Genomic DNA, 26,265 nt, shown 5'->3' with positions numbered 1-26,265 from the left:
TATTTCTGTATCCAAGCCTTCTGTACTCTCTCTCTCTTAGACATTTATCTCTTTAAATAAATTTGATCTTTTTCAATGTATGTATTGAATGACTTAACTTACCATGGTTTTAATCATTACGTTTGAATTTATTGACTTTGCTAAAAAATAAATATTTTCTCATAAGAAAATGGATCAATGCATTTTTTTTTTTGCATTTAAATGAAAATGAATATGTAGCTTTGTATAGTTCTATGTGTATAAGCATTGCATAAGTTAAATTACTATCTCATGAAAAAAAAAGGTCAATTGTTTGTCTGTATTGCAGTATTCAGTCAATACTACCACATCAAAATAAACGGATGTATAAAATTTTTTTCAAAATTTGCATAGTATTTGAACATTTAGAATATACGAATTTTTCTAAACAGATGTGCAAGAGCATTGTTGATATTCTTATCTGAAATTATGCTCGCCTTGCACAGATATACAACTAATCAAGCAAAAAAAGAAAAAGAAAAAGTGCCAATGCGCTAAAATACCAATGACAGTGAATTCATTTTGGTATTCTTTTGACTGTATATATGAGCATTATCTTAATTTTTCAATTTCATTTAGTATCTCTAAAACATGTATTAGTTCATCCCACATTCAGTGAAATTGTGAAGTAGAAACTTCCTGCGAAGTGCAAACTAAGCCAGCTAAACTTCTCTCACTCATTACTTTTCAACTATTTCAATTTGAATCTTCAAGGTACTTGTGTGTTCTATCCATTCTGAGGTCACAAGATTAAGCCTCCAACTGCATTAAGAAGCCTGCGTTATTTGTGGGGCTGTTTTTTCTTTCTTGTTTCAGGCTGCAAGCATTTTGCTTTCCCGACCTGTGCCTAGGAGATATGGCTGACGTTGCTTTAGCTATGGGAAGCTCTGTCCTCTCGGCTTTCCTTCAAGTTGTATTTGATAGGATGGCTACAAAAGAGTTTTTGAATCTATTTCGGGGAAGAGAGAATGACGGAGAACTCCTCGAGAAACTCAAACTGAACTTACAAATAGTTGGAGATGTGCTTGATGATGCAGAGAACAAGCAAACAAGCAGCCTAGCTGTCAAAGGATGGCTAAATAAGCTTCATGACACTATCTACGAGGCAGATGACTTGCTTGATGAGATCAACACTGAGGCACTACGACTGAAGGTTGAAGCTAAATGCCATAACTCGACCAGTCAGGTAAGTGCTTTGAATTACAGCTCATCTTTCAGTAATGATTTCCTTGGGAAGATGATGCCACAGATAGAAAAAATGGTTGCTAGATTGGATTGGTTCATACAACAAATTAACCCTATGGGTTTGCGAGTTATTGAACCAAAAAGGCAATCCTGTCGAACTCCTTCAACTTCTTTGGTTGATGAGGCCACAGTGTATGGTAGAGATGCTGATAAGGAGAAGATAATTAAAATGTTGCTATCTGAGAGTGCAAATGGAGTCAATTTCACTGTGATTTCTGTAGTGGGACTTGGGGGAATTGGTAAGACCACTCTTGCTCAATTGATTTACAAAGATAAGAGGGTGCAAAATCACTTTCCTACAAAAGCATGGGTTTGCATATCAGAAGATTATGATGCTGCCAGGATAACGAAAGAACTTCTTGGGGAGCTCGGTATTCCATTTTCTGATATGGGCGAGAATTTGAATTCCCTTCAAATGAAGTTACAATTGGGGCTAACTCAGAAAAAGTTTCTTCTCGTTTTAGATGATTTTTGGAATCGGGACTACAGTGACTGGGATAGATTCAAGGTGCTATTCACAGGTGCAATGCAAGGAAGTAAGATCATTGTAACTACACGTGATGAGAAAATTGCATTAATGATGTGTAAAAAAGAGTCAATTTATTCCTTGGATTTGATAGCAGAGGAAGATTGCTGCTCCTTATTTGAAAAGCATGCCTTTGAAAATATAGATGGAGATCAAAGACTAGAACTTGAAGATATAGGAAAGAAAATTGTGAAGAAGTGTGCAAGGTTGCCTTTGGCTGTGAAAACAGTTGCAGGTCTCTTGCGTTCAAAAACAACGGCTGAAGAGTGGGAAGATATTTTAGTAAGTGAAGTATGGACTCAAACAGACAATGAAGATGACATCTTGCCAGCGTTGAGATTGAGCTACAGTCATCTTCCATCTCGTCTTAAGAGGTGCTTTGCATGTTGTGCTGTATTTCATAAGGATTTCCAGTTTAAAAAAGAGGAAATAATTCATTTATGGCAAGCTAATGATCTTTTGGAGCCTCCAGGAGAAAACAGGGGAATTGAACAAATCGGTGAAGAGTACTTACGTGAGTTGAGGTTGAGGTCCTTACTTGAGCAGTCAACTAACGGTTTGTTTTCGATGCACGACCTTGTCAATGACTTGGCCATAGCTGTTTCTAGAAGGTACTGTTACAGGCTGGAAGATAATGACCCGGAACATGGTAAAATAGGCAGCATAAGTTACTTTTCATACCATCCTAGTAGTTTTCATGACACATTTCATAAATTTGAACTCTTGAGGGAGACCAAGAACTTGAGAACATTTTTACCATTAAGTAAACGACGTGGCGGAAAAGGATTGAGCCACAAATTTTTGCATGAAATGTTGCCCAAATTCAGGTCCTTAAGGTTTCTGTCGTTGTTGTTCTATAAAATCCATAAGTTGCCCGACTCAATTAGTGATTTGAAACACCTTCGTTTGCTGAATCTCTCTTCTACTCCTTTGGAAACCCTACCAGAGTGTATCTGCGCCTTATATAACCTCCAAACATTGTTGTTGTCAGATTGTGAGAAACTGGAAGAGTTGCCGGTAAGTTTGGCGAAGTTAATTAACTTGTCTTACCTGGATATTAGTGGAACTCCGTTGAAAAAAATGCCACTGTATATGAGTAGACTGAGAAACCTTCGAGTTTTGACTAATTTTATAGTAGGCAAGGACAGCGGTTCAATGATTGAGGAGTTGGGCAAATTTCCTAAGCTTCGTGGTAGGCTCTTCATTTCAAAGCTGGAAAATGTTTGTAGTGGTAGGGATGCATCGATGGCGAATCTAAAGGGCAAGAAACACCTTGACGAGTTAACTTTGGAGTGGAATGGTGCTATCAATGATTCGCAAGCTGTGAGAGATGTGCTTGATAATTTACAACCTCATTCAAGCATAAAGCATCTCAAGATCATAGGGTATGGCGGGACAACATTTCCAGATTGGCTAGGCAACTCTTCGTTAAGCCATTTGGAATCGTTGAGTCTTTCTAATTGTGAAAATTGTTTTTCCTTGCCTGCACTTGGGCAGCTAGAGTCCTTGCAATCACTTGAAATTTTTGGGATGGATCATATATCAGATTTGGCGGAGGATTTTTATGGAGACATCAGTGCAACCAAACCATTCCCATCTCTGAAAAAGTTGAGAATCGAGAAGTTGCCAGAGTGGGAGAGATGGTACATACCAGAAGGTGAAGTCTTCAATAGACTCAAAAAACTCAGTATAATTGACTGTCCCAAACTAATTGGAGAGCTTCCCCAACAACTTGCATCGCTGCAAAGCCTTGAGATATCTGGGTGCGACAATCTTGTGTGTCCCAGTGGTCGATTGAGCATCTTCAATGAAGAGATTCGACAAAAGTTTTCATCTCTCCGTGAATTGAAGATTTCAGCGCTAAAAAATTTGACGGAGTTGCCCCTACAGCTCAACCAATTATTCCGACTTACGGTTGATGATTGTGGGTCTCTCTTACCCTCGCACGTGAGTAGACTGCCTGCTTCACTTTATTCACTTGAGTACAAGGGATGCTGCAATTTGGAATTGGAGAGTTCAAGCGGGGAGGATGGTGGCGCCTTGGAGCGCTTGATATTAGAAAATTGTGACACTGTCAAAGTCAAAGTCGAGTGGCTTGCCTCGTTTCCCATGCTAAAACGTGTTCAATTTTATAAATGCAAGAGTGTTGAGATGCTCTCAGTTCCTGCTGCACCTGCACCTGGGATTGGGAATCAGAGTGGCATGACAACAACTACTACAACTAGTAGTACTAGCAGTGTGATGGCGTCACTTCAACACTTACACATCTCGGGCTGCGATGATCTTATGTCTTTTCGAGCCCCCAGTCTAACGGAGCTTTATATCCTGGATTGCGAGAAGCTCACGTCACTGCCGCAACGGATGGAATCCCTCCTCCCATCTCTTCGATATCTGTATTTAGGCAATTGTCCAGAAATTGAGTGCTTCCCGGAAGGGGGTTTGCCCTCCACCCTACAAGCCCTTAAAATCTTCGGTTGCAAGAAGCTCGTGAGTCGCAGGAGAGAGTGGGGTTTGGAGAAACTCCCCTCTCTCACGGAATCGGTCATTAGCGGTCCCTGTGATGAAGTAGAGTCGTTTCCAGAGGAGGACTGGCTGTTGCCTTGCACGCTTCAATATCTCCACTTGAACTACCTTCAGAATCTGAAAGTGCTAAACTATTCGGCTCTTCGACACCTCACCTCTCTTCAAAATCTAGGCTTCAATGATTGCCCACGACTCCAGTCCCTACCAGAAGAGGGACTGCCGGCCTCCCTCACTGAACTACGTTTCTCCAAATGCCCGCTGCTGAAACCAAGGTTAGAATGGGAGAAAGGACAAGACTGGCCCAAGGTTGCCCACATCCCCTGCGTAAAAGTCGATGGGCAGCTAATTCCTTGACGATGACGCTGGTTACTGGTGAGGACTTGCCTCCCACAGTTACAAGACCCTCATCATCATCGATTCATATAATTAAGTTACTTCTTTATTTTTCAATTTTTTTCTTCATATTTTTTATTCTCTCATAATACTCTGAAGCCTCGAAAGGCAAAATCACAACTAATTAATGCATCTTTTGTTGTGATTGCAGTGCGAATTGCCTGTTGTGTATAACTAGGATGTGTTGAATGTTGTGTACAACTAGGATGTGTTGAAAGGACAGTTGAGGTAATGGCCATTACTGATGCAACAATCTCATAATATATTACTTTCTAGCTATAGATTTCACCATTGTATTTCTTTTTCAATTTTTTTTTTAAAATAAGAGTCCATGCTTTGGTACATTTCTGCTCTGTAGATTCCAATCAAGTAGGCCACCAACTCAGGCAGACAAATGCTTTCCTCGGTAACTGTGCAACTGCTGATGAAGAAAAAAAACCTTCAATTTTCTATAAGGTATCTACGATTATTAGACTCTTCTTAAACTCGCTAAGTGTTTTCTGTGATTTCTTTGATGCACTCAATAATTTCCTGTTTGAAGCTATGACCTCATTTTGCCTGAGTTGTTAATGTGTTCGTTTTACAATCCTTTAATTCTGCTTTGAAGTATAATAAAAGACAATTTGCTTCTTCTAAGGAGCATTTATGAAGTGCTCTAATCTTTTCAAAATTTGATGCAGGAATTGCTCTCTTCCAGTCCTCGAAGGTTGCTTTCATCTTTAGCCATTGAAGATTGGGGCTAGTGACCTCCCTTTTTATGCTAGAGACCAAGAACTAACTAATTGCTGACATTATGTTTGGAGTAGAGAAGAAGAAGATTGGCGCAAGGTAGCACATATTTCAAGGATGTCAACAATAAACTTATTTTATGATCAGCTATGCACTTTCAATTTAAATTATTTTTTTCTTTTTTTCTACATAATGTAATTTGTTGGTATTTCAGTATGCTTGCTCGACATCAAGATCTATGCTTTCTCTATGCTACAGACATGGGAACTTTTAAAAATGTTTGAACACTACAAAGTACAATGTAATGCAAATATATTGCAAGTTCTAGTCAACTCTAATTAGGGGAACTGTTACACACCCTGTCTATATGAGTATTTTTTCCTGACGAGATCATTGAATTTTTTCTTTTCTATTTTTTGGGAATTCCTAAATTTCTTAATTTCTTTCTGCGCCATTATGCAACAGCAGGACATTTTTCCTAAGATGTCCTGAAGTTAAATGCTTCCATCTGATTATGCCTTCTTTAAATTATTTTTGTGCTTTCTTTTATCTTTTATGTACAATTTGAGGTTTACTATTTAATTGAACAATTTTTGTTGCTAATATGCAGGTAACCTCTACATATCTTTTAGCTTCCTCGATTTTCCATGCAGCAAATAGACCACTCTGGAAACCATCAACCTGAACATCACAAGCTGAAATCTGTCATGCGTGCATGTTTATTGGGGCTCAACCACACGCTCTTATCATTCCTCACGTTAAGGCTTGGATTCCAGATCCAGAATTGTCATGGCCCCTTCTAAATATAGTCTAGACTTGGGTGCTTTATGTTGGTTGGGGATGCTAAGCACCAGTTTAGAATTTAGAGTAGAGGGAATATCAAAGGCACCATTGCTATCTAGACATTATTTGTTTTCTGATTCTAAATAGATGAAGATTTCAGTAAATTGATTTTCAGATTGCAAGATGGGGTAACAAGAAAGAAAAAAAAGGATCAAATGGCAGGAATGCATATTTGTGTTTCTTGATCTCAGTCTTATCTACTCCTTGTGTTTGTCGGAGTACTATGTAAGTTTTGAGCGACACATGATCCTTCTGCACAAAGAGGGTATGAACTTTAGATGAGTACCTTTCTTCTTTTGCCACTAATCAGCAATCATTCTAATGATAGTTTCTTGAGAATGCTAAAACAATTAAACTTCAGTTGACTTACTTTAGCCCTTGGTAATTAGAAAAAGAAAGTAAGTAATGCATACCAAAATCTAATTTTTCTGGATGTAGAAAGACCTAGTTGAAGTGGGTTCTTGGATGCCTTTTTCCTTCATAAGCCTTTTCCTGCATGAGAACAAATGACTACACTCTGCCTCTGTGGTTTGCATTTGCATTTTCTTTTTTCTTACCATTTCTGGTATAGCTTGTTTAATAATTTATATGCTGCATGATCGATCTTTAGTCCTCTGCTCCACCTTACTGATGTTTTCATATATACCATATCCAACAAGATATTCTAGGTATGTTGTACTTTGTGCTGGTTGTAAATATTTGCATGCCACCTTATAGAGCTTGATAAATTGAAAAAATTTTCTGTATTCAAGCACTCTTCTTGAATAAAGGATTGGTACTCAAAGATGAATTTTTTTGACTGATGTCATAGCAATCCTTATTGAGTTCTGCATTAATCTTATGTCTTTTGCAGAGGGAGGATTTCCAGCCCCCTATCTATAGTAGATTACTCTCATCAAGTGCCTCCTGCCAAAAAGGATAAATCCCTCCTCCCACCTCTTTGATATCTGAAACTAGACAAATAGTGCTTCCTAGAAGGTCGTTTGCCTTCTAGCCTACATTATCTTGAGATCACCTATTGCAAAGAGCTCATGAGTTACCGGAGGGAGTGGGGTTTGGAGAAGTTGCCTCTCACACACTTGAGCATTGGTGGTAGCTTTGTAGAGTTGTGCAGGAGGACTGTCGCCTTGCTTGAATCTCTTGGATTATGGATCCTTAAGAATCTGAACATGCTAAACTATTCAGGTCTTTGACACCTTACTATTTTCTTTAAAAGCTAACAATCATGACCTGTACTCCACTCCAATCCCTACTAGAAGAGGGACTTCCAACCTCCCTGGAAATCTTTGACTGCCCATTGCTGAAACCAAAGTTGGAATGGGAGAAATGATAAGACTGGCCCGAGATTAGAGACATCCCTACACAGTAGTTGATCAAGAATTAATCCCTTCACAAAAACGCTAGAAGTGTGAGGGATCCCACAGTTACTAGACCTCCATCATCTCTTTGGATTAAGGTACCCTATATTTTTTTAACACTTTTAATCTTTGAGTGTTTTCAACTTCTTTCGCATATTGGCTAGCTCTGTTTGATTGTTTGGTATAGTACAGTAGGATTTCTGTGTTGTGATTAAATAGAGGGCTAAAGTCTTTGGCCTTTCTTCTCCACGTTTGTTCAATTGATATATGCTGATGGAGGAAGGAAACCTTCAATATGTTGTTAACCATCTATGATTGTTAGACTGTTCTTAAACTTGCTAAAAGTTTTCTATGTGCATGCTTTGCAATTTTCTGTTTACTTTCTAAGCTATAATAGGAAATAATTTTCATCTTTTTAGGAGCAGTCCTGGCTTCTTTAATTTGATCCTGATCTGTTGTATCTGTGAGGAATAGGATTGCACTCTCCCATCTAGGGAATACAGCTCGTTATTGCTTTCAGCTTCAGCCATTGCCAGAAGAGGGTCTACCTACCTGCTTTTTATGGCAGAAATAAAAAACTGCCCACATTGATGACACTACAGGGTAGAAGATGATTGGTGCAATATAGCTGACAATTCATGGATGCCAATGATGTATTTATTCTGTGATCAGTTATGCACTCACAATTTCTCTGAAGGTAAATTATTTTCCTTTTTGCACGTTGCAATTCATTGACTTTTCATTATGTTCCCCTGACAATTCTTAGGAGCATAAAGATTTGTGCTTTCACTTATATGGCAATTGTGGTGCAGTCTTGAAATTGTTTTGAACAGATAGCACACAGTTCAGTAAAATGCAATCCGCAAGTTATAGTAAACTCAACTTAGGAATTGTTACTCATTTGTACTCTATGAGTATTTGTTCCTGTTGACATCATTGTAATATTATTTTATTCCTATTAACTCCATTTGAACTGCTGCACCATTGTTAATCTTCATGAGCTATTTAATCCTTTTACCTGTGATGAATTTTAGTTGAAGTTCTTTAGAATAGAAAAAGGACTTCTTTCTGGCATGTAACCTGCTTAAACCATGGGATGTATCAATTGGATCAAGCTTAGTTACACAAGTGAAAATGTCTATTAAGGTTTTCTTATTACTGGTTGAAAAGTGACGCTTCAATGTCGTGACTCTTGGAGAACTTGGTCATTTGATCTCAGGTTTTATAGATGTTGACAGTTGTTTCATATCCAGATTTGGCTAGCTTCTTTTGACCTTAAGTTGAGAGGATACTTGGTAAGACCCATATTATCACCATCATATTTTTTGGTCATTGATACCTTAGTACTTAGTAGCGTGTATTTTGTCATTTTGAATTTCTTATGTATGTTTCCAGAATGTCTGTAGCATATAAAGTCAATAGAATCTTCAAGTCACCTTAGGTATGTTCAGTTATCTGTTCCTTTCTAGCTCTTTGCACCAAGCTTTCTTCAAAATATTCATTTGCTTTTATATATAATAAGACGTTAAACAAGACCAAAAAGATGAAATGGGGAAGAAAACTGCGGAAATGAATGGAGGAAATGATAAATTGAAGGGATATGGCACAGCCTAGCAGCACCTTTGTATTGAACACAAACTGTCATGGGTTCCAGTAGAGTCATCCTTTTCCTGTTTGTCTTGGAAGACATAATTCATTTTTGAGTACTTTGTACATGCAAGATGTATTGGGGTACAAAAAAAATCCTTTTCTTTATGGTTTTATCTCTGTCATAAAAATTGCTCTTAGATTAGAATGTTGCATACCACTAAGGTTGTCAATTCCTGTATGTCCTTCATTCTCTTTCTGCATAAATATGCCATGCAGAACATCTCCGGACATTTCTCCAAGCTAAATACTTCCATGCCTTGTACTCTTCTTTTAAACATTTGCAGTGCTTTCTTTTGCAGCTCCCATTCTTAATTTTAGGTTTTCTGGTAAATTAAAAATTTTTGCTGGTAAGATGTTGGTTTCCTTCAAATATTTTTGGCTTCCTTGGTTTATCATTATCCCTTGCATTAAGGTAATATTTCTTGCTATGGATTTGGCATGGTCCTTTCTAAATATGGTCCAGGCTTGTGTACTCTTTGTTGGTTCCAATGGTATTTTACCCTTTTGACTTGGTAGCATTAGGCGTGTAAAAGGCTCCTTGCTGGATATTTGTTTGTGTTTGATCCTAAATAGATGAAGAGTTCATAAAATTAATTTGAAGAGAGAGTAGTAAGGGGTGCAAAAAGAAAATGAGCAGAAAATCAGTGATGGATATTTGTGTTGATGACAGTTATAACTTAATTTCATTCTTATCTACACCTTGTATTCGTGTGATTGCCGTGCAAATTTCAACTTTCCAAGATCCTTCTACACACAGACTGTATAAACGTTGGATGAGTACCTTTTTGACACTAACCGTCAACAGTTCATATAATAGTTACTTGAGAGTCCCAAAACATAAAATTTCAGGTCACTTGTTTTAGCCCTCGATAATAATAAACTGAAGGAAGCAATACATACTGAAGAATCAATTTTTCTGAAAGAGGAAAAGACAACTAATTTGAAGTGGTTTCTGCTATCTTTTCCCCTTGTATGCTTTTCCTCATGGAGTATAATTGACTGCATTCTCTCTCTGGTATACCTTGTTTAGTTATGTATTTGCTGCATAATCCATCTCTAATGCTCTGCTCCACTTCTACTAATATTTTCATATTTACCCTACGCAACAAGATATTCTAGGTATGTTGCAGTTTGTGTTCATTGTAAATATTTTCATATATCCTTGTAGACCTTCGATAAATTGGAATGAATTTCTGTAATTCAAGCACTTTTCTTGAAACAACAGCTGGTATTTAAAGAGGGCATTCCCTGACCAGTAACCCGTTATTGCCTTTCCTCCTCTTCCTCTTCCCACTTTCGACACAGGAAATAGACAAAAATTTGAAAGTCAAATCATTGTTGTATTTGATAATTATTTCCAAAATTTTGGACTGATTTTTTAGTGCCTCTTTTCAGAAGTACATATTGCAAGGGATTCAATTTGCTGCTTGGAAAGATGCAATCCCTTCTCGTGCATTAATGTTCAAAAGTGTGGCAGCATCCTGTAGCTGAGAGCTTTTGTAGCTCAGTGTTGCCTCCAGACTACAAACATATCCTTTTGATGGTGGATATCCTGAATTTCCCCTCTCGTTGGGAATGCAAGATTAGTGGCACCGTGGAAGAAGAGTCACTTTCAAAATACTGGCTGCTGTCTTGCACACTGCACAGGTACAATCTTTCACTTGGAGCAGCACAAGAGCTGAAGAACAACGACCTACAAGCATCATCAACACTTCACAGATCTTGAAGAGATGGAAATAGCTGACTGCTCTCAGCACTAGTTGCTACAAAAAGAGTGGTTGGCAACTTCCATTCTTCCATTATGCATGTAAAATGTGGTATTCATTGCTCAAATCACTATGTAAGGGCAGAATGGGAGGGGGAAGACTGGCCCCAAGGTTTCTAATGTAAACTTCATAGCTTTAGATAGTGAACTAATTCGACATAGAATCTTGCTTATCACTTGATCGACCCTGAGGGTCTAAAGGTACCTTCCTCTGTCAGATTCATTTTCTTGGAACGCTCTAATGCCTAAAATCACAGGAGTGTCATTTCCTGTGCATATGATCCCAGCTTCCTGCTGAAAATCTTCTCAACTTACTCTTTAGTTCTTGTTTTTCTTTTGGAATTTTTCTCCTTGTTCAAGGCCAACCTTGCAGAACATCTGATTGTCTACTCCAATGATGTTATTGCAAGAGTGCAAGCCACATCATAGTTCCTGCCTTGCATTTGCAAATTCTGGAATTTTTCAACTTTTGAGATGATATTCCTTTTCCTTATTCGATGCATTCTTCCATAGTCGCTTTTTACATTGGATCGTAGACAAACTTTTCCTTTCTCTTTGCAATTAAAAATAGGGGCACATGTTGTAAGTCCTTTGCATTTATTATTTGATTTCAAGTTTAATTTTTGAATACTCCTGGTATATTTTTGTTTCAATCACATCACTGGAGTGAAATTGGAAGTATTAACATGATTATCATCACCATCACTATCACATCCACTAAGAAAAGGAAATTAGTGTTAAGGAACAAAACGAAGAGCAGATTGTGAAAATGCAAAAGGAAAATTAAGACTCCAATCTTTAAGTGCAAATTTGGCTTGATTGTCATGCTTTGAATTGAATGATTGACATTTCTGCAACTAATGCAATGCCTCTGAGGGCAGCGGCGAGTACCATAAGTGCTTCATATCAGGTGACGAAAGGGTGGTGGTAGGCTTAGTAGGGCTCGAGGCAGCTATTTCTTCTGTGTAAACTTGTGTTTTGAAAGGTTTTTGATTTTGGCAAGCATGTGAAGTTGGAAATTTTCTGGAGGAATGTGTGGATATTGGTTTGGATAACTTTTACTTTAAATAACTTTATGGTTAAATTGAAAGCAGCCGAAGAACATTTAATATATTAGTATCAGTAGTTCCTCTGTAATTGATGGGGAGAAAAAAGAAAGGATTATTGCACGCAAACAAACTACAGCCTTCAAAATTGAGCTTTCTTGGATTCTTTAAACATAGCAAAAGATATGCTCATCAACAGTGACGCTAGTTCGTTCTTAATACTCAGCCAAATGGTTGGCTGTGCGTTATTCTACTCATGCTTTTTGGAACTCTGTTAACTCAAATTTCAAGCTGAGTGTGTGCCTTCTGTATATGGTGATCAACTAACGGCTTTAAATACAGATATATGTTTTTCGTTTGATGCTTGCCACAAGCAATCTGCTTTTGTAGTTGGATTTGTGTGGTTCTTGGATGAACATTAATGCTGTCTACTTCTCAGTGAGTAAGATGAATTGTTCCTTCTTTCAGTGGCTTCATTCTCAAAACGATTCAATTTCGGAATCACATTTAGAGACTGGATTTATTGCATTTCTTTAACTTACGGTAACATAATAATTTTATGATGCAAACACTTGTTCTCTTTCTGAAGCATGATGTCTCAGACATGCTGAGCTTTCCTGTACTTCAATCAATGTCTCTTTTATGGTGAATGTCTGTGCTATAGCTAAGAATAAGAATAATTTACTCTTTGTGATGTATGAACGCCTGTCCTGATTAAAAATATCTGTATTACCTCTTGAACCCCTTCAAGGTACAACTCGAAATTTTTTGTCATGGAAATGAAGCTTGTGTTCTGTATAACCAGCTAAAAAGGTCCAACACTATTCTGGTTAATCTCCTGGAACTCCAACACTATTCTGGCTAGCCTTTGTGGACCTGTGGTCAGCCTAAAAGTTCACAACTAGTTTAAAGCTCGTAGAAGTCGAAGTTGCATCCTCGATTTTTAGCATTATAGTACTCTTAGATTTACATAACTAGTAAATACTATACTTACTTTGCACGTGATTATAGTATTCTAAAATATATTACTCTTTAAATAATAAGATTTTTTTGTAAAATTTTGATCATCAATATGATAATTTAGTATTTTTATGTTATTTATTTTCTTTAACAAATTATTTTTAAAAATTTGATTAAATAGAAAGAGAAAGAAAGCATTCCAATTAGTTAACATGTCCCTTAGGATTAAAATTTGAATTCATGAACCAAAGATTTTTTTATTTATAGCTTCAACTCTAACACATCAAATATTGATAATATCATGATTTACCAAACTTATTGTATATTAGTGATTTTATTACATATAAAACTACAATTGTTTCAATTTTTTTTATAAACCACAATCATTACGTATGAATTGAGTATAAACAAATTATTGAATTCTTTTTATTGCTATTTTTGACAATAATGGAGTATAATGATTCATGACAATTGAAATTTCATAGATAGAGATAGTTGGATTTTTCCATTTTCCTTTGCTTTTATTCATACTTTTTAGCATAATCCAATGCAAAGAAAAAGCAACAAGTATACTTTTTCACACGAACACAATTTTTTTGGTTTCAGTATCATTGTTTTTGATGATCATGGAATCGGAATGCAAATTGTGGCTAATTAACAGTTTTAATCTTAATTTTTAGTATATTGGAGTGTTTTATTTTTCAATTGCCAGCTTTTAATACATAACCACTATCATTATTGTCAATTATTGGAATGCACTAAATCTATCTATTTACAATTGTCACCATAAATGAAATTCATAACCGCTACCATTATTCACTAATATTGTAATACAATATATATATATATATATATATATATATATGTGTGTGTGTGTGTGTGTGTAATCATTAGAAACCAAGGGTATTTTGGGCATCACAAAAAAAAGGATATCATTCTTCATTTTAAGTTTACTCTTATTATCATTCTTGTTTTATCATTAGACATGGTTTTTGCATGGCTTGATGGATGGACTTGGTTTACTCAAAGCAATACAAATAAATTACTACTATATTATTGCCAATAACAATATGTTTGCCTTCCCTTGGATTTCAATCACTTGAATTGGGATTTCAATTATTTAGAAATCGTCTTTGTTATCATTTGAATTGTGTTTCCAACTTCTTGATTCATTTGCTATTCACTTTATATCATCTTATAAATAGTTTTTAGTTTTTCTTATTTTGAGGTATTGATATTAAACATAATAATAACTTGTATGGTGCTACTTTGGATTTTCATTTTTCCAATTCAATATTGTTATTTCAATTATAAATGTTCCATTACTTTTTGCATATTGAAATCCATTCGGAACAACATGAAAAAAATTTTCCCTTTTGAATTGGATGTGTACAACTCATGTAATTCATCCGAGTAATGTTTCTCAAATAATTTCACTGTTTATAACCTTAAGGAGATGTTTCTTTCTAAATCAATATGGTATGATGCAATTTAGTGATCTTAATAATCAACCACTCTGTTCTTCTAAGCCACCCACAATTAATATTAGATAAAACTTTAACCACAAATTAAGAAGGGCATAATTGAAATAACAAAAACTAAGATCATAACAATGCTTACACTTACACTTCAAAATACCAATAGAATACACCCTGGCATGTTAATTGCTTTGATGCAATTTCAAGATCTTCCTTCAAGATTGAGGGGGAACAGAACTCCAATTGTTCTCAGAAGAGTCGCTGCCTCCTTTCCTCTGTGGCTGAAATCTAAGATCTACCACACTTGAAGACCCTCAAGTACACGGTAAAATCCTGCAAAAGAATCTATGGAATGATCTGATCATAAGCTAACTGCATTCTGCACATATTTTTCTCATCATTCTTATGATTTATGTGACAGGCATGAAACCTTGAATTACACCAAGGAAACTTAGCAGGATGTTGATGGCATGAATATTGCCCACATTCCGGTCCCTGCAATGCTCTCTATCTCGAAATAAGTCGTTGCGTCGCCTAGTCCAGTCCACAGTTTTAATCAACTACTTTTCTCGACCTCTCTTCAACATTTGTCCAGAAGTACCAGATTTGATTTGTTCCTTGTATAATCTACACATCTTTTTTGTTAATGAAAATTGTTTACCTCAAAGGATTATCCATTTTGTAACCTCATGAACTTGTGCCATATAGACTCGAATGGGTCAAGATGGTTAAGATGGCATTGTACATTTTAAGTAAATATCTTGCGTTTAATCAACATCTATTATGGGGAAGGATTAAATGTTCAAGAATTCAGGCGTTCATTGACCTTCAAAATCTTCATGGAAAACTTACTTATCAGAAAAAAAAATGTTGGAGTAATTAACCACCCTTGCAAGGAAAGGAAATGACCAATGAATACTCTGTCCTTAAATAATACTGACATTCAGCAAAGTGGAAAGATTTGGGATGCTTAACCCTATCCATCAAGCTTGTCATCTGTATGGTCTTCTAGAGATACAAATTTCCTAGTCTCATAACCTGCACCAATCTGTGCTACACAAAAACCCTTCTATAGATACAAATGTCCTAGTTTCATAACCAGCACCAATCTGTGCTAAAAGGAAACTTCAGATAGAAAGTTGCTAGTGTTAAGAAAAAGAGCTTCTACTTCAATTGGTACCTAGATTCCTAATCAAAGAATCTTTGCATAATACAATCAAATCACAATTACACCAACGTAGAGAAAAGATAACATCCATTAAGTATTCTGGTAGTGTACCGGAAATCCCACCACATAGAGAGCTACTCAGGGGTGCTATTATACAACCACCAAAATGTTGAAAACCGCACTAGTGAAATAGAGATTTATGTACATCAATCAGTGCTCTCATACATGTAGGATACCATATACTATAGAGGTCATTTTTTCCCCTTTTGAGTACAAAAATATCTACAGGTTCATACTTCTCTATAGAACAAAGTGTTAACCTGATTTATGACTATATTCTTGGAATGTTCAGTACTTCAGATGTGTATTACCCCAGCCAACCTAGCATAGTTCTATCATAAATTTAACTAAAGCAGAAGTTCTATAAGACTTGACGATCGGGAAGGTCATAATTGATATCTTGCCTTGGCTCTTGATTACTCTGCTTGAGATGCAGATGAAAGCCTTGTTTCCACGGAGTCCATACCACTTCTTTCTGCAGGTCCATTAGCTTTACAAGCAACAGTTGCAAACTGGCAGTTTCCTTCCCAAGATGAAGCTCCCATTTTATCACATCCACCAAAACCACCATCCTCTATGGATGAATCCCCGTGAGGATGGAAGCAAGTTAAATCATTCTCACACTGAAGCTTCATTGCCAGACCAGAATATTGCATCCCTGACTCCCCTTCTTTAACTTTAGTGCTTGCAGTACACTGCTTTCGTAAGGGATAAGCACCCAATTCAGTATCAATCTTCCCTCTAACATCGAGCAAAAGGCTTCTAAGCCTCGAGATTTCTGCTTCAAGAATAGCTTGCCTCTGCACTTTCCTAATCAACTGTTGGTTTACCAGTCTCAGTTTCTTAGCTTCCTCTTCCAAGTAAGCTGTATGTGCCTTTTTCTTCTCCCTATATTTCCTAACAGCTTCTCTATTTCCAGAAGACCTCCTAGTCTTTGATGTTGACTTTCTACTATCACAAGGACCATCTACTTTCTCACTAGGATTGTCCACTTTCTCAGATGGAATGACTTGGGTATGAGTATGGTAACATGTGTGAGTATGTGTAGCATCAGGGCCAGGAGGGTTGCAAGTATGGGTGTGAGTACATGTTTGGCCATTTCTTAACAACTCATCAAGAAATGAATCCACAGAGATTGATGCTTGAACACTGCTAGATGAATCGAAATTAGGAACCAAGACATGGTGTGATAGCTCTACCTCTCTATCATCCATCCTATCTTATTTCCTCAACAAACAAAAAGACTAGGATGAACATGTAAAACACTACTAAGTTCAGCCATTGGCACAAAAAGATGAGATAAGAGTCAAAACTCAACTAAACTACTACTTTGAGTCCATCACTTCACTGTCTAAGAAGGACAAAGGAAGTGCTGCAATGGCAGCAACTAAGTAAAACTATGGCATGTAGCCATGGATAAGGCTGGATTTGGGGAAAATCTTGCTATCATAATAAGTCGAAGTGTGCAGGTGTCTTGACCTCTGAAAATCATCTTAATTACCTGAAACGGCAGCACCTCTTTGAAGAGGAAGAATCCAGCCAATCCAGAAGATAGAAAGTTCATTGCAAAGTTTGTAACGGTAGCTTGGAGAGATGATAGAGCTTTTAGGCTATTTACATAACACCCCCACATTAAAGCATTCAGTACTATGACCAGGCCATACCTAACAAGCTATTATTACAACAAAAACAAGTCAGTTGAGTGATAATAGATTATAGATAGGTTTTATTTGTACTCCCGCAGCAAAGACATTTAGATATCTCCTGAGAAGAAAAGAGAGACACGCTCAGATAACTTGTACACTTTCTTGTATCTCTGTTCCTCATGAACACATGCAGGCAAACGATAGATACTAGCAGAAAATTAAGATTTCTACAAATAATCAAGGTTGACTCCTTCCCTGCTAAATTCCATAAGCAGAATTTGGATCTGAATGGATACGCTCTCAGGTATGTAATGATAAACAGCAACTAATAACATAAGCAATATTATAAGTTTTAGCTGATCTCTAACTTTTGTTGATGAGTTTGAATTTGACATGGCATGTGTAATGTGTTATGCTAATTACATTTCAATCTTCATATTGGGAAGGAAAATAAGTACTCTTTTGCTCAAGATTACTAGGCACTCAAACTAACACTGGTATTCCTTAACGTGACAACTTGCATACATGAGCTGATCCGAGTAGGAAGCAGGGCCTTCAAAGAAGGAATTCCAGCTCGAGGCAACTGAACATATAGTAGAAAATTTAGGCTTCTAGAATACACAAAGCAGGAGTGCCTCTTATAAACTAGTTGAAATAAAACAGTATGCAGCCGAAATGGGATGACCAATTACCCAGATAACATTGATATTCACATTTATACTGGGGCTAAAGAGTTAAAACATATTAGATAGAACTGAAGAACAAATTTTCATTTCTCACTACAAATCAACAAGACATATCTCTTATCAGGAGATAAATAGACGTCAACCTAATCAGATTCTCATTCCAGATCAACATGGAAGTTAACAAACTTAAATATAAGACGAATTTCTTGATAATTAACCAAATTCAAGCCATTAATGCTGAATACATTTTCTATTAACAACTATTAACGCCTCTTCTTGCTGATATGATTTAGTTGATTATTGGAGGATATCTCAAGAATCACCTGGGAAGAAAAGTGCTTGGCGGCAATGGCAGTAAGAGCAGCATTGAATCCAGCCGAAACAGCCCATGCGTACCCTTTCATCATCTTCTTGTAGTTCAGAAGTTGTCGTATTTCTGTCCGATCTTTACAAAAAGCAAAAGAGGAAGAGATTTTCAACTTGTTGAACTGCCAGACGACGACGTCCTGTACATTTCTGAACATGGGTTGGGCTGATGGAATTCAAGAGACTGTGGGCCAACTATGATCCCGGAGGCCTCTAGAGCTATGAGGTGTGAAAATGAATTCGTTAATAATAATGGACCCTGTTCCAAGCTTGGTACGCTACTAAGTGTAGCCGAGTCGTGTTAGTTTTGCGTACTTGGATGAGTTGGAGCCCGAGTTGAATCTCGTTAAAGTCGAATAGTGACCATAAAAGTACTAATATTCGTTAAATTCAAGTTTAGGCAAGTTACTTTAAAACTTTTAACTTATCAATGTGATATACAAATATTTTTATTATAGTTCTTACTTTGAAGCTTATATCATAAAAGATACATGTATTTTGGTCAAGAATGTTTTGATGTAGTGGTTAGAATTGAAATCTTAGAAACTAGAAGTATTGAGTTCAAATCTCCATTTTTTTCTTTCTATTTCTTAAATTTCACACCCTTTGTACTTAAAAAATATTTTAAAAAACCTGAAATTTGTTTCCTTATCGCATCTATAAATTCCTCTATTAACAAAGAAAATGACAATTTATTTCTAATTCATTTTTGCATTTCTAAGTTTAATCATTTCTGCCATACCTAAGCTTGAATATGTAGTGTGTGAGTTATTAGAAAGAAGCCCAATGAAAAAAAAAAAAAAAAGAGTGACTAGAAAGAAAAGGAAATGCTGTAGATCTCAAAATTTAGAATTCTAATATTAATATTGTGCATGATCACAGAATTGAAGGAATTTTATAATCAAATACTAATTATGTGGGATGGAATAAAGAAATCAAATCACAATAATTTTAGATCTAAAACAATGAAGAATGTCACATAAATTGTGATCAATAAGTCCTTTAAACTCTGACCAGTGTAGTCGGTCTAATAAACAGAGAAGGGCTCTTGGACTTTTTCTCATTATTAGATTCAAAATTTGAATCTTAAACCTAACACTTGAAGGTGTGAAAGGTGTAACCAGAGATGAGAAAGATAAGAAAAAAAAAAATCTCATAGAAAAATACTATAAAATAGCCTATTTATAACCCAGAAGGCAATCAAATACGCAATCACCTAATATAGCACCAATTGCTAAATTTAAATTAACGAAAGTCCTAAAATGTTTTTAAATTTGTCAACAAATACTAACAGCTACAATATGACAATCGTTGCCAAGCTTTGTGCTGATACGAAGTCTTGATTTGTGGTTCATCGACTTAATAATGGACCCTGTTGTTTTATTTCATTGTCTTTTCCCTGCTGTTTCCGGATGTGGCTTTTATTTTGATATTTTTCTACGCAGTTTCCAAGATATTAGACGGATTGAAATTCCTCTGTTCACTTTGTCTTTTGAACTAGCTTTCAAACCGTGTAAATTACACATTACTTCTTCAAATTACTCTTGAAAAGGCTCTGTGTCTTTTCTTTTAAGCCAAAAAAAAAAAAAATGAACAGCATTGCTTCATTGGTCAGTAATTCCAATTAAAGTTTCACTAGATCTCCATGCTTTAGTAGATTAGTTAACTCCTCAAATTAATATATTGCAAAGTAAATCATACCCCAGCACTTCTTTTTTTGGCATCTGACAACTCATCAGTTTAAGAAAATTAACAAGCAAATGATTGCATGAACTTGAAAGGAAGATGAGCTGTGTACACTTTACTGTTTTGGTATAGGTTCAGCGGATAAACAAATTATATTCGTTAATAGGTTGAAAATGTTAAATTCGTTTGTAACTATGTGGGGACACTTTGGGTTAATTGCAAATTACAAAATTCAAATCCCACATTAAAGGTTTAAGAAAACCCTATAAGAATTTGGCTCCTCTCCAATGAATTCTCTCTTCATTTCTTGTAGTGCGCATCTGGATGCATGACATGTATCTTCATTTATTAGGGAGGGATATGATCATATTAACTTTGACTAATTTTAACCTTTGTTAATAAAAAAAATGAAGAAATTATCATGGGGTTAATTCCACTTTGTATCATTTAATTATACCCAAGTTTTCACTTTGGTTCTTAAACTTTAAAATAGGGCACTTTAGTCCCTGAATTATAAAATGTTATACTTTAGTCCCTAAAATATATAACTTATTCATTTTAATCCCTAAAGTATGAAATTTATTCCAATTTAATCCCTAAAATATATCCACTTAGGTGTAAAATCTGTCTCACTTCCAATTTATGTTCAGAAAGCATTTCCCGGGGGTACAACTCGAATCGAGAACTTAGGGTAAAGACCGATCCTTAGCTGATTAGTTGGCAAAACAAAGCAACTCTCTTTATCTTTTCTTGAAAGAGTACTATAGGTCCTGTAGCCATTTTTTTTTTAAATTAATCTTCTCATGGGACAATTTCTTGTCGGTTTGTCCTTTTCTTCATCACCACCAGAGGGAATCATTGGTTACTTTCCCTACCACCCACCATTACTTTTCTTTTTCATATTTTCTTCTTTCTCTTTCTCTTTATTTTTTGCGGTTTTGCCAGTTAGTTGGAAAAACTTGCATTCCTGTTCTGCTTTTGTTACTTTAATGCAGGGAAGGTACCTAAGGTTGGTTCTCAAATGGTTTTTGTACCTGTTTCTCTTTCGTTGCTTTTTTCACTAAGAAAACTTGCATTTCAGAAGCTTGCTTTTTCTATAGTGATGTGATGATTTTTATGTAATTGTTATTGGATTATACACATGATTACAAAAAGTTAAACTAATAATAATAAGGATAAATTATTTTTTCCCTTCTTGTGGTTTCGTGATTTACCACATAACTCCCCTATGGTTTAAAAACATATATATATAATCTCCTTGTAATTTAGATTAAAATATCATAGTTTTTCCATTAAAACTGACGATTAATAGTAAAAAGTTAAATTCAAATTAATAAATTGACAAATTTATCCTTTCATTACCTTTTTCCCCTCCAAACATAAAAAAGGAGAAATTGAAATAAAAATAGATAAATAAGAACTAGAAAATACCATTAAAGATCTGGTTTGAACACCTATAATGATATTTGCTGTGGAAAAAGATTTCATATTTTTTGTTTCTTATCTATTTGTTTTATATTTCCCTTCCATCTTTTTTGTTTCTTATTTATTTTTTTATTTCTCTTCCTTCTCTTTCGTATTTGGAGAAAATTAAAATTTTGTAGGTTTTCAAAATCATCTCTTCATTTCCAAAAAAAAAAAAACAGAGAGAGACAAAGAAAAGGAAAAAAGAAAAAAAAAGTAGTGTAAGGTTGAATTTGTCAATTTATTAGTTTGATTTTGGCTTTTTACTATTGACGGTGAAATTTTAATCCAAATCATGAGCGAATTAAATATAGAATTTTAAACCATAGCGGGTAATAATAATAATAATAATCATGAAAAGGTATGGGTGTAAATAAGTCCAATAAAGTCGAAGACTCTAGTATTCAAAGTTGTTTGATTATTTTAATAAGGTCAAAATTTTGTTAAAATTTAGTTTGTTTATTTGTTGAACTTGTTTTTTTTTATTGAATTTAAATGTTATGGAACATAAGATGCTATTCAAACTGGCTTGACTAATTAGTGAACTAAGTTTGAATGAACTCTTACCAATCCAATCTCGATTCGAGTATCGGGTAGATTAGTTCATCTTTCAACCTTACAAACTAAGAGGAATTACTAGTAATAGTGTATTTCTTGCATTTTTTTTCTCCAATTTTCTTCTGCCTTCTATTGTTGCAAAAGTTTTGTGCTAACCATTCTCATTTTTTAAACCGTTTCATTTGGTCTTTAGTCCATTTAACAAGTTTTATACTGAGTTTAAAATTCATAAAAAATCTTTGTCAATAAAGAAAATGTAAAAATATACGAAAAGAATATGTGAAAGGCAAAAAAAAAAAAAAGGTTCCCCGATGTCTGAAAGTTCATTTTCATTTAAATAGAGACTCAAAATGCTAAACTAAGCGTATTAATTGGCCCCAGAAAAATTGTAAAACTTTTGTCAACTTAAAACCCAACTTATGGCTGCCGCTTACTTTTTTACCAATTCATTATAATTAAACTAAAGCCACACCTAATGAATTGATGTTCATGTTCTTTCTTTGAGCTTGACTTTCCCAAACAAAATTGATTATCCTCATTTATTGCAGGTCTCTGTCTCTCGTTGTTTTCCTTGTGCAAGTTTCTTTCATTTTATCTTCGCCTGGAGATATGGCTGCTGCCTTAGTGGGGGGCTCACTCCTCTCCGCTTTCCTTCAAGTGCTATTTGATAGCATGGCCAGACCTGAATTCCTGAATTTGTTTCGTAATAGGATGGCTGATGATGATCTCCTCCGGAAGCTTAAGAGAAACTTACACACTGTTGGACCGGTGCTTGATGATGCAGAGAACAAGGAAATACGGAACCAATCGGTCAAGAAATGGCTTGAAGAGCTTCATGACACATTTTATCAAGCAGAGGATTTACTGGACAGAATCAACGCTCAAACTCTGCGAATTAAGGTAGAAACTGAGTACCAAAGCACTACCAGCACTTGGAAAAGTGCCTTAAGAAGATTATGCTTTGAAAGGATTCTGCCTTGTACATCTTCGGGTGATAAGTTTCTTAGGAAGATCATGCCCGAGATAGAAACAATAGTGGAGGGCCTGGAGGGGTATATAGAACAAATTAATCCCTTGGGTTTGCAAGTCATTCAATCAAGAATACAATCACATCAACAACATGAAACCCCTTTGGTTGATGAGATTGCTATTTTTGGGAGAGATGCTGATAAAGAGAAGCTAATTCAAATGTTGCTATCTGAGGATGCAAATGGAGACAATATCATAGTGGTTCCAATAGTTGGAATGGGTGGGCTTTGCAAGACCACCTTGGCTCGAATAGTTTACAAAGATTTGAGGGTGGAAGTGAGTTTTCCCACTAGGGCATGGCTCAGCATATCAGAAGAATATGATGCTACCAGGATATCAAAAGAACTCCTAAGGGAACTCGATATTTCTTTTGTCGACAGTGATAACTTGTCCTCCCTTCAATGGAAGCTACGAGCTGGCCTAACTGAGAAAAAGTTCCTTCTTGTTTTGGATGATGTTTGGAATAGTAATTACAATCAGTGGGATAATTTAAGGAGCCCTTTCTACGGTGGATCACGTGGAAGTAAGATCATTGTTACAACACGGGATCAGAATGTTGCAAGAATGATGGCTAAAGAAAGGTCAATTTATCATCTGGATTTGATAGCAGAGGAGGATTGCCCGTCATTATTTAAGAAGCATGCATTGAAAATCGAGATGCCAATGAAAATGCAGAACTCTAATTGATAGGAAACAAAATTGTGAAAAAGTGTGGAGGGTTGCCTTTGGCTGTGAAAACAGTTGCAGGTATTTTGCGCTCCAGAACAACCCCGGAAGAGTGGGAAAAAATTTTAATAAGTGAAGAGTGGACTCAAATGGATAATCAAAATGGCCCCACACCAGTATTGAGATTAAGCTACATTCATCTTCCTTCTCATCTTCTAGGGTATCCAGGAGAAGAAAAAAGATTTGAGAAAAAGGGTGAGAAGTGCTTTCATGAACTGATAATGAGATCATTATTTCATCAGTCAACTGACCATACTTTCTCCATGCATGACCTTGTCAACGATTTGGCTAGGTTTGTTTTTGGGAAATGTTGCCTTGGGTTGGAAGATCATCAGGAAGGCAATGCTACAATAGCTGGTGCAAGACATTTTTCATACTATCCTAGTGTGTGTGACACTTTTCATAAATTTAATCTCGAGGGGGTCTAAGGATATAAGAACATTCTTGCCATTGAGAATGGATCAAGATTTGGACCGTACGTGTTTTCTAAGCAACAAATTCTTAGAGGATACCTTGCCCCAATTCATGGCTTTAAGGGTTCTTTCTTTGTCCTATTATGAGAATATTGTGAAGTTACCGAACTCATGTAGTGGTTTGAAACAACTTCAATTTCTGGATCTCTCTTCTACAAAAATAAAGGAGCTACCGAAGTGGATATGTAGTTTCTATAATCTACAAACTTTGTTGTTGTCAAAGTGCAAAGAACTTGAAGAGTTGCAGGCAAATCTAGGAAAGTTGATTAACTTGTGTTGCCTGGATATTAGTGAAACTCCATTGAAGAAAATGGCACCACAAATGGGTATGTTGAGTGTGTCTTTGTATCTCACATCGGAACTTTTATAAAGAAGTATCTCATTTTTAATTGTGCTAAGGGCACCAGCCCGAGTGCCATGTGCATCAGTCCAAGAGAGTTTTGGGGGCCCACGTCCCAATCTGAGAGGAGTTTTAGTTTGGCATCAAACCAAAAGAGCAAGTCATGGGCTTTTGGGCCATTAAGCATTTAGTGCTATTTAGGCTCTTTTGTGTTTTCAATTTTAGGTGTCTTTTGGACTTGGAAATTATTTCCTAAGGTTTTATACTCTCTCTTTTGTACTCTCTGTCTGTCATAGTAAATCTGTTATCCCTTGACAGGTGCCGAACCTGTGCAATAATAAATACCTACTCGAGAAAAATACAGATTTTGTATATAGCGGTGAGTAGGGTCGAATCCACAGGGACTGGGGATAATTTGTTTCTTCTAGAGTCCAAAGTATGGGGGGTTTTGGATTAAATGCTAACTAAATAAATTAACTGCAGAAAATAATTAATTAAAAGAAATGATTGGGGAAACTCTAGCCAAGGGTACATATCAGAAATGGTTCATGCACTGATCATTGATGCAGAAGTAATTCCAACATTTAGCAATAGATTAGTTATAGTTGTCATGCACGCGATAAACAACCAACCCTTCCTTAATTTCTCGATAGCTAAGGTACGACCGTTAGCTATTTCTCTAACCCAAAAATAACCCTAGGTACGACCGTAGGATTTCATTTCTAGATTGCATTAATAATTAGAAAGGCCCAATCCTAACCAACAAACACGCTACGAGGGTTTGTTTAAATTAGATCATATGCTCCCCTGACATAAACCCAATTACGCCAGTTGCTACTGAGGTAGAGATAACGAACAATTACGGATTCAATTACCCCTATTTAGCAAAAATAGCCTATATGAATAATTAATTATTGCGCACTAATCAATCATACACAAGGCCATAGCAATTAAAATCAAGAAACATATAAATACCAATAAATGAAGAAAATAATTAAAACAGATTCGATCTCACAGTAATTGTCGAACCAAATCGTCAGTTGTCCCCTTGACTAGAAAAGCTTAACCACGCCTCATGAGAAAATCTCCCCGTTGGGGAATATTGTCGAATACCTGGCGTGTGTCAGAGGCCAGTTCAAAGAAAGAAAACTAGAACTAAAACTAAGAAACTAAAACTAAAGCCCTAGATATCTTTTGCTTCTGTACGTTGTCCCCTTTTAAAGCAACAAAAGAAAGATGACTAAAAGCTATCTAGGTGGTCCCCACACATGTGGACAAAGCCTCCCAAGTACTTCTTGTTCCAAGTCTCTCTACGTTGCTTTCTTTGAAGCCCAAATGACCAAATGCCTTTCACTAGCTTGTGGTCCCCCACCAATTCAAGGGCCCAAGGATTGAAGCCCTTAGAAGTCTCCATATTTTTCACAAAGTCCCTCCTTTTTGGTAGTTTTCTGCTTCATTCCTGAAATTGATTCCAAATACCAAATATGAGTAAATATCAGCAATTAACACAATATTTGTCAGAGATAGAA

At 36.0% G+C, this 26,265-nt stretch overlaps 3 protein-coding genes and 1 pseudogene across 3 annotated transcripts in view; 2 read left to right on the top strand and 2 right to left on the bottom strand.

Moving 5' to 3' along the window:
* The window catches only part of LOC113753213 (putative disease resistance RPP13-like protein 1), a 108,554-nt gene extending 97,194 nt beyond the window's left edge, over nucleotides 1-11,360 (top strand). The window contains exons 2-8 of the mRNA XM_027297316.1: nucleotides 835-4,684; nucleotides 4,857-4,933; nucleotides 5,064-5,161; nucleotides 5,386-5,533; nucleotides 7,131-7,733; nucleotides 8,110-8,332; nucleotides 10,681-11,360. Of these exons, the coding sequence (XP_027153117.1) occupies nucleotides 875-4,666 (3,792 nt within the window). The 5' untranslated portion in view covers nucleotides 835-874 and the 3' untranslated portion in view covers nucleotides 4,667-4,684; nucleotides 4,857-4,933; nucleotides 5,064-5,161; ... (2 more) ...; nucleotides 8,110-8,332; nucleotides 10,681-11,360. The remainder of the gene's footprint in view (nucleotides 1-834; nucleotides 4,685-4,856; nucleotides 4,934-5,063; nucleotides 5,162-5,385; nucleotides 5,534-7,130; nucleotides 7,734-8,109; nucleotides 8,333-10,680) is intronic.
* Nucleotides 11,361-14,639: 3,279 nt separating this feature from the next.
* Nucleotides 14,640-18,618, bottom strand: LOC113752167. Its single transcript, XM_027296298.1, has 3 exons — nucleotides 18,418-18,618; nucleotides 17,264-17,434; nucleotides 14,640-14,867 (listed from the first exon to the last, which is right to left on the bottom strand). Exons 1-3 carry the CDS (start codon nucleotides 18,616-18,618, stop codon nucleotides 14,823-14,825), a joined length of 417 nt encoding a protein of 138 aa, XP_027152099.1. The 3' UTR covers nucleotides 14,640-14,822.
* LOC113751378 (basic leucine zipper 23-like) lies at nucleotides 15,737-17,255 on the bottom strand. Its single transcript, XM_027295367.1, has one exon. The coding sequence runs from the start codon at nucleotides 16,974-16,976 to the stop codon at nucleotides 16,179-16,181; it is 798 nt and encodes a 265-aa protein (XP_027151168.1). The 5' UTR covers nucleotides 16,977-17,255; the 3' UTR covers nucleotides 15,737-16,178.
* Nucleotides 18,619-22,777: 4,159 nt separating the features above from the next.
* Nucleotides 22,778-24,351, top strand: LOC113752166 (annotated as a pseudogene).
* Nucleotides 24,352-26,265: the final 1,914 nt, after the last annotated feature.

Source organism: Coffea eugenioides, chromosome 11, assembly GCF_003713205.1.
Source record: "Coffea eugenioides isolate CCC68of chromosome 11, Ceug_1.0, whole genome shotgun sequence".
Lineage (NCBI taxonomy): Eukaryota > Viridiplantae > Streptophyta > Magnoliopsida > Gentianales > Rubiaceae > Coffea > Coffea eugenioides.
The sequence above is the reverse complement of the archived record's forward strand: the minus strand, read 5'-3'. Positions and strand labels throughout refer to the sequence as shown.

What these genes read in the sequence shown, in the direction of transcription:
- LOC113752167 (XM_027296298.1), bottom strand. Translation starts at nt 18,618, where the DNA reads ATGTTCAGAAATGTACAGGACGTCGTCGTCTGGCAGTTCAACAAGTTG. An exon ending in CCAAGCACTTTTCTTCCCAG is followed by an intron (nt 17,435 to 18,417) that starts GTGATTCTTGAG and finishes TTGTAATAATAG; the next exon opens with CTTGTTAGGTATGGCCTGGT. An exon ending in AAGAGGTGCTGCCGTTTCAG is followed by an intron (nt 14,868 to 17,263) that starts GTAATTAAGATG and finishes ATTCTTTTGCAG; the next exon opens with GATTTTACCGTGTACTTGAG.
- LOC113751378 (XM_027295367.1), bottom strand. Translation starts at nt 16,976, where the DNA reads ATGGATGATAGAGAGGTAGAGCTATCACACCATGTCTTGGTTCCTAAT.